General features: G+C 42.1%; 1 protein-coding gene across 4 annotated transcripts in view; it reads left to right on the forward strand.

Moving 5' to 3' along the window:
- ccm2l (CCM2 like scaffold protein) overlaps nucleotides 1-7,639 on the forward strand; it is a 9,562-nt gene extending 1,923 nt beyond the window's left edge. For 3 of the 4 annotated variants that reach the window (XM_084016318.1, XM_084016320.1, XM_084016321.1), the window contains 7 exons: nucleotides 325-971; nucleotides 1,612-1,741; nucleotides 2,491-2,554; nucleotides 4,655-4,811; nucleotides 5,404-5,542; nucleotides 6,360-6,507; nucleotides 7,150-7,639. In XM_084016318.1, coding sequence (XP_083872444.1) covers nucleotides 325-971; nucleotides 1,612-1,741; nucleotides 2,491-2,554; nucleotides 4,655-4,811; nucleotides 5,404-5,542; nucleotides 6,360-6,507; nucleotides 7,150-7,285 — 1,421 coding nt within the window. In that variant the 3' untranslated portion in view covers nucleotides 7,286-7,639. The remainder of the gene's footprint in view (nucleotides 1-324; nucleotides 972-1,611; nucleotides 1,742-2,490; nucleotides 2,555-4,654; nucleotides 4,812-5,403; nucleotides 5,543-6,359; nucleotides 6,508-7,149) is intronic. The other variant, XM_084016319.1, reaches the window with a different exon arrangement.
- Nucleotides 7,640-8,613: the final 974 nt, after the last annotated feature.

The raw sequence follows: 8,613 nt of genomic DNA on the forward strand, positions 1-8,613 counted from the left end.
ATCACTATTATTCATTTTTTTACAGTAAAAATTGGATTTGAGTTCCCCAAATACTAATACAAATATTATATATATATATATAATACAAATACTGAACAGGACAGAACATGATTGCTCTAAACTCTGATGAGACTAAGCAGCATTTTGTCTCCAGCACAGCGGACATTTGTAATGTAATCTGTAACCCAACAAAATAATGTCATTGGCCGGTAACATGCCAGGATTTTTTTTTTTTTTTTACCTATTTGTTTTTGTTTTGTGAAATTTAGTAGGGTGGATCAACAGACAGACAGTGTACAACCCTGTTAAACCCTCATCCCACAGGTCTGAACGTGGATACAGTGGTTGCTGGGGACGACAGCCTGGATAGGAAAAAGCCAACGGGCGTAGATGGCCGACGTCAAACCATGAGCTGCAACGCTGACCCCCGGCCTGCAGGGGGCACAATGGAACGCCGGCACACCATCTGCGGAGTCGACTGGAGGCCGTCGCTGTCCAGGTGTAACCAAGACAAAAACCAGAATGTGGAAAGAGGAGGTGGAGGAGGAGGAGGAGGAGGCGAGAGAGGAGGAGGAGGAGGAGGAGGAGGAGGAGGCGAGAGAGGAGGAGGAGGGAGTTTAGAGAGGAAGAGAGTGGGAGGGAGCTGGGAAAGGAGGCCACAGACACGCAAAACAGGAGGGAGCTGGGAGAACCGCAGAGCTAGACCGACAAGTGGGAGCTGGGGGGTGGGAGTAGGTGGTGGAGGGAGCTGGGAGAAGAGGCATGGGGGAGGAGGTGGTGGAAGCTGGGAGAGGAGGGGAGGAGGTGGTGGCGGCAGCGGGGGGAGCTGGGAGCGGCGGCAAGCCTGCACGGGAAGCTGGGAACGGGGGAAGAGCTACGGCAGCTGGGAGCGGAGGAACCACAACCCACTGGAGCCGACACCCTGCCCTGACGCCTACTGCAACCTGGTCATCCTGGCTGTGGAGAACAGGGTAGGTCACGTGATCTCCTGAAAGTGTCTAAGACCATACTTGACTTCATTACTTTTATTCCACACCCAGACTCCAGCTGCATACCTAAAGCACAGGCATGAGATTGATATCGATCTTCTAAAGAAAAAAAGCTAACAAACATGTAGAAATATTACTTTTAACTCAAAGTACAGACAATAGAAGGATGGCTGACTAATAGAAAGTTTGACCTGTTTGTTGTCGGGATCAACAAAGTCACTACGACTCATCCACATTGCATAAGCCATCCATCCAATACTGGCTGAGATACAGAGATATTCAATCTGGACTAACATGTTGGATCAACCAATACACACACTATGAGACTCAGTGTTGTTGCATAACATGAATCATTACATCACATTTGCAACAGAGTAGCTTTGTCATTGTGCGTGTGGTGATCCTCAGTCACTGTCATGCGGTAGTGTGTTTGGATTGGCATCATTGGTCTGTCATTGTTTTACTGGCTCAGATGAAGCTCCCAGACTAGACAACAACACACTGGCTAGGCTTTCATTGGCTTCTAGTTCAAATCCTACTACTTATATTACTGTGTGTGTGTGTGTGTGTGTGTGTGTGTGTGTGTGTGTGTGTGTGTGTGTGTGTGTGTGTGTGTGTGTAGGAAGCTGCAGAGGAGTACTGTTCTCTGATCTGTCAGATGTTCCAGATCATTTATGGCCATCAGACCATCGAGTGTGTCGACAGAGCGGGGTTTCACCACTCCATGCCGGACCGCTATTGGCTGGAGAGGAGTGAGTGACACATAATGAGCTCTTATTTTTTTCTTTTTATGTGCATTCATACAATCTAATTAAATAATTGCTACACATATCAACTTCATGTGGTTTAGATAAGTTCCAGCTGTTTTTGGTCATGTTCGCTTACAGATTCTGATACGTACTTGTCAGCGTAGGACACACATAAGAACACCCATATTACCTATTTATGTATAATATCCACACATCAGCAAGTCAGGAAACCCCCTTGTTCTTACCAATTTACCAAGGTTTACCAATACCAGAAAAGCCCTAGGAAAATTACATGAAATCATGAGTGTGTTGTTTGCATTTAGTTGTAATGAGCATCGACATGGATGCTAACAAAGCGGCTGTATTCGAAATCGCAATACTGATATCTCCAAACAGGCCTTATTTGGATAAATATATTGGAATATATCATATTGGAATATTGGAAAACGAAATAACTTGTTACTTTCTCATCTGATAAAATATCAAAGCTTAATAAAGGGACATACAGCAGCAAATGAAATGCATCGTGGGGCAGTTGTGTATGTGCAGTAAGCTCACATCTCATCTTCATGCTAATGTATACAACCACATCCATATGCCGTGTAAACGCACTACATTTTCAATTTGACATCATACTAGAGAAGGTTAGTATGCGATTTGGAACACAGCCTGTCGGTCTCATAATTCATGATCTTAGATGGTGTGAATAGTAAAGTATACACTTACTCCTCTGTCCCTCTGTCTCTGTGCAGGTGACAGCTGTCTGACGGACATGTCCTACAGTTATGATCCAGAGTTTAGCTGCTGCAGCTCATAGTGAGTAACATGTGGTCCTGACTGAAGCTGCAACACTTAATGCTTCCAGATAAATACAGTGTCTTATCAATTCTCAAAGATATCCTAATATATGGACATTTCTTTTCTAATAGACAGTCTGAGCAGACAGCCTTAAAAACGTACTTAAATTAACTTATTAACAACTGCTCTTCTGATGTTATGGGTTTGATGGTCCAAACACAGAATGCTCAGTCTACCTGTTTTAACCTCCGTTCACTGCCATTTATGTTGAAACGGTGTGTAAAGACTCTACGAGACCGTAAAATCGCTGAGTCTGTGTAATTTAACCTTGTGAAAATCCCCTTGTTGCTTATTTTATCTAAAATTACTGTATTACTCTAATAAAAGCTATTCAAATTCGCGCATTGGTATCAAATCACGTCTACATCCAGAGCTAGAAGCAGGTTCTGGGTGCACTTGTTATTTATATTCGACTGCTTCCAGTTTACGGAAGTGGTCCGGGTGGAGCTACCGGGTAATAGAGTGGTGAAGTCCCGCCCCTCCATTTCCGGGACATGGGTCCTCAAAAGCAAAAAAATATCAATGCGATTCAATGGGTAGATACAAATTATTTTCTGGTCCCGTTTGAATTGTGCCATGGATTTCACATATGTTCTTTGTGATATTTAAAGAAAATTTTTCACGCAAAGAAGACGACAATTAAGCGCGAAGAGTTTTGATAAAGTTAGGTTTTGTGTGAGCCGCTTTGTGAACTACAGCTCCTCGCTGTTCTCGTCGCGAATGATATACGTCACCACCCGCCGAGTCCGAAGTCCGCCGAGATGGCTGTTTCTCTGCTCCACTTCACCGCTTTTTTCCAAGGGCAGAATAAAAGTATCGAAAGGGGGGAGAACCACTATAAGTCGGGTCATGTGGAGAGCCTCAACTTCGCCGATGGGGAGGGAAAAGGGCGATGACGTGACGTCACATACGCGACACAACATGTAGTCTTTATCATTGTGTTTTCTCAATGAATTTTAACTGAAGAATTGCACAATAAACGGTCAAACTCTTGACATGGAAAATTATAATTTAAGCCTATAAACAACATTTGTGTAATCCAAGGCATAACGACCGGGGGATCAGATAATAATTATTTTCCGTCCATTGAACACCATTCATTTTTTTCGCTCCGAAAGGACCCATGGCGCCGTTACTTCCTGCTTCCGCTTCGGCACTCTATAGCATGTCCAAGAGAGTCTCATTTCGCCATGCGCCTATCTTAATAACAAGCAGACTTTCGCGGCACAAGGAGCACGTGTTCCCTTGGGTGCATCCCATTGGTCAAAAGTTCTCTGGCTGGCTCTGATTGGGCATTGTAACCAGGAAGCGGTGAGATAAACAAGCTTGTATGAGATACGCTCAACGTTGATTTACGATCCGCAATTCAATGTAGAGAAGAAGAAACTGGTCAGAGAACAACTTCACAACATGACCCCGTGTGAATATGAGGAAGATGTACTGGGAGAAATTTAAAGTCATACATTTCAGCCAATCACCGGTCTCACTTATAATTTGGCCCCGCCCTCTGAGCTGTCACAACAGAGCCGTCGGGTTGAACGTTATTATGCCTGGGAAAATAGTTTCGTACAAGAACTGAATTTGAGCTAGAACCAGGATTTTAACGACGAGGTGAGTTTTAACTAACCTTGAAAAACATTTATACCGGTAGGTACATTCTGTAACTTTTATTGAAAATGGACAAAACGTTTTAGTAAACATGGTACAGGTGGTGGTATTTAAGCTAGCTGGCCAGTGTTGTCGATTTACAATGCCATGTAGTTACACAGGTGTAAAGTTAGAAGTGAACTGGAAGAAAGTATGTGCAACTTGCCAATAGAAGCCCAGAGGACTGTTTGAGTCTATGATTGCTCGTCCAGAGACAATGAAAAGATGAACATTTGCCTTGAAGAATAACATGTGTTTTTAGGCTAATGTAGCTGTCACAGTAAATCTGAACTAATTGATCACTGTCAATTTATCATTCTGTCAATATTAGGTGTTATTGTGTCCAAGATGTGATATAGTCTCTCTCTCTCTCTCTCTCTCTCTCTCTCTCTCTCTCTCTCTCTCTCTCAGCGATGGTTCCCAGGATGCCTTTGACCTCTACTACAGTGAGACGTACAGTGAGAGTTCATCTCTCTCGCTGCAGGATTCCCATCGTAGTCTCGCTTCAGCTAGTGACGGAGGAGACAGCAACCCCGCCCTGTTGCTGATGCAGGAGTACATGATCACTGTGAGTGTGTGTGTGTGTGTGTGTGTGTGTGTGTGTGTGTGTGTGTGTGTGTGTGTGTGTGTGCGCATGCGTGCACATGGCTTCAGTTGCAAGTGTTCCACAACAACATTATATAGCTTATACAAAGATTAATAGATTTTTTTTCAAATGTATACATTTTGAATGTTATGCACACAAGACTTCAAAATCCAACAATCAAACACGGAGAATATGACAGTACTGTTTTTCTGATCTCCATCAGATGGTAAGACTCTCCTGTTTCCAATTTATACATAAGGTGCCGTATGTCGCCTGCAGGAGAAGTGTGTTTAATGAAAGGAAAAACAACAGCCTCTTAGTCATCTGCCCCCACAAGCCTCAATATGTATTGAATTCTCAATATGAGCCAGCAAGATCAATGCAACTTTACTCCAAATACACAAGTCAGCAATAACAATTTGAAGAGCAATATCTTGCTGTGTGACTGTATCTAAAACAGGAATATATACCATTGACATTTCTAATAAAATGTCCAACGTTCAATTATATATTTGTGAATTGATTATGCTAATTGTATTCCCATATTCATACGTGTGTGTGTGTGTGTGTGTAGCTACGTAACAAACTGATTCCGGTGGAGCTGCAGCACTTTGCTGTGTTGCTGAGAGAATACAGACTGGGATCAAACATCGATCACTTCTGCTCCGAGCTGCTGCAACTGTACGGAGACAACCGCAAGTTCCTGTTGATGGGTGAGAGACATAGAGACAGACTGGGAGAGAGAGAGAGAGAGAGAGAGAGAGAGAGAGAGAGAGAGAGAGAGAGAGAGAGAGCCCGAGATGCTCACACACACTGAAACTGCTACAAACCACAACCTACTATTTCAAATGTTATGGTCATGTTGCAAAGGAAAGAGCAGGTGGCACCGTCAGGATGTGAGAAGTGAAGCCGAGGCTGAAGTGCCTCAAACTTACATTCTCTCTCATGGACATCAGCGGGACTACTACTGTATAGAAGTCTTGTGTGCAGTAATAGACAGTTTGATTGTTGACTTTGTTTTTCAGGTTCGCTGGAACCTTGCAAATATACCATGAGGTGCAATAATTGTGTTATTTTCACCACAGATTATCTTGTACTTCTGTCAGTATAATGTTGTTTTATTAAAGTTACCAACTGTAGCTTTAAGACAAAACACAAATACTCAAAATATTCATAAAACTCTTGCAAAAGAGATGGTTTTATTGTTGTACAATTAATAAATAAAATACAGATATCCCCAAATTGAACTTAATGCAATTAATATATTAGACACAAGTCCAAGTGTAGCAACAGCATATAAATTAATTATAAATCAAAAGACCATTATGTTTTGAACCCTCTGGTCATATTTTGTAAAAAATATTGGTAATTTTGTAATGATTTCACTTTTCAATCTTCTTTTTATTAATATCATGCCCTAAAAATGTTTGCTTTCTCATTGTAATAAAGAGGATACAACCCAAACACAATGCTGCTCAACAAGCATCATTTTTACCCAGAAATACCTGAATCGTTATGTTTGTTTCCCAGGCATGCGTCCGTTCATCCCAGACAAGGACGTTGGGGTATTTGAGAGTTTCCTGGAGAGCATTGGGATCCGAGAGGGCGGCATTTTAACTGACAGTTTTGGACGCATCAAACGCAGCATGAGCAACATGTCGGCTACAGCCATGAGAGGGTATGTAGGCCGGGAGGGGTGTGATTGTCTTGATGTCTCAAAAGGCTTTGTTTGATACTTTTTTCTCACTCATGACATGTGCGTCATTTCTCTTTGTTTGAAGTTTGAATCAAGGATAAACTGTTTTTACATTTAAATTAGTTTAAATCAAAGTAGTAATTTCAATATTTATTCCCTTTGACTGTCAGCATGTTGTGCTTTTGAGTAGTTGGTATTGTGTGCTCTCCAAGTAGCATCTTCTATCCGTTACCAATTTTATAGAAAAACGTATCAAACTCTTAAAATGTATATATGAATTGAATTAAAACCCTTTTAAGAGACGATGGACATTTTCTGATATTTTTGTGTTTGACGTAAGCTTTTGGTTCAGTTTTTGTGTGTGTGTGTGTGTGTGTGGGGGGGGGGGGGGGGGGGGGGGCGTTATGTTCAATACAGTTATTGTACAGTAAGGATAGATTTTGATCATGGTTTCTATTACTTTGATTGAAAAAAATGAGTCTACATGGTCCAACTTTACAAAATACACAAAATACATTTAACTTTCCTGTAAAAGCACGTCATTCTCAGCTGGACATTTGAGAAAGCAGGAAGTCAGGGAGCTGAAGTAACATTTAGATCATCTGTTTTGTTTTCTCCCCCCAGCAGGTATGATAACTGTTCTCTGGCCTCAGGATCTCAGGAATTCAACCGACGCATTACTGACATCACCCACGACATCCAGGCACTCGGCTTCCAGGACACACATGGAGACATCGAGGAGGAAGACTACTACCTCTGATGGAGGGATGACGGTTAGATTCAGACAGTGTTTGAACTTTGACTGTGCCCCTGAGCAAGAGTAGCACCTCCACAGTTAATTTTCTCTTCATTACTGGACAATAAACTGTAAATATAATCATCTGACCGAGTTAGCCCTTTTAAATGTTGGTGTTGTAAAATTGCAAATAAAACCAAGTGAGTGAAATTATATCAATGAACTGTTTTAAAAGATGTTTTAATTCGGTTTAACTCTTTAAATATACATAATTACAGTTTTTAATGCATCACAGCAAAATTAAAGATATCATTTAAGATGTAATGCAAAACTACTGATAAAATTAGATTAACAACTCCACCTGTCGTGTATTCTTGTGAATTTTCTATATTTACATTTACATTTAGGTCATTTAGCAGACGCTTTTGTCCAAAGCGACTTACAATAAGTACATTTGTCAAAAGAAGGAAACAAGGAAACCACAACGAATCATTGCCGATAAAGTAAGAGCTAAAAATAGAACAAGAGTTAGGTCCTCATCTGAGTAAACTAGTAGTTCAAGAGCAACAGTGCTACGATCAGAGTGCTATATAGGTAAGGGTTTTTTTTGGGGGGGGGGGGGGGGGGGGGGTCATGCTAGTCGAGGTGAAGTCTGAACAGGTGAGTCTTGAGCCTTTTTCGGAAAATGGCAAATGACTCAGCTGTCCTGACATTAGTCGGGAGTTCGTTCCACCACTGAGGCGCCAGAACAGAGAAGAGTCTGGACTTTGCAGAGCGACATTTGTTTGATTTCAGCGATGGTGGTACCAGCCGGCCAGCTGAAGTAGAGGAGCGAAGTGCTCGCTTCGGGGCATGAGGTTTGACCAGTGTTTGAAGGTAGATGGGTGCCGATATATATATATATGTCATTCATATAAAAATGGACCCAATGAAATTTGGAAGAAGAGTCCTAAAAATGTAGGTAGTGGATCCATTTTGGCTATGGCACTAAATTTGCATAAGATTAAAGCTGCTTTCCAGTGTGATGGTACTCTTTTGTTGGGGTTGTAATAACAGACAGTGACCACATGGAGGCAACTGAGGATAAAATAACTGGTTTCCATCCCTGCTACTGAGTTAAAGGCTCTGTTATTAAAGTATTTAATTTAAAATGATAGGCAGACAGACACACACACAGACAGACAATCCTCCCCCTTCTCTCTCTCTCTCTCTCAATGCTGCATTGACCCGTTACCCTGGCGGCAGCATCATGACCTTCCCATGGTGCACTGCTTCTTCTCTGTGCCCCCCGGTCCTCTCCTCATGCCAGCTGCACTGAACATCAGAGAGAGGGCGAGTCAGTACACCCATGG

The sequence above is a fragment of the Eutrigla gurnardus genome (genome assembly GCF_963514095.1).
Source record: "Eutrigla gurnardus genome assembly, chromosome: 8".
Lineage (NCBI taxonomy): Eukaryota > Metazoa > Chordata > Actinopteri > Perciformes > Triglidae > Eutrigla > Eutrigla gurnardus.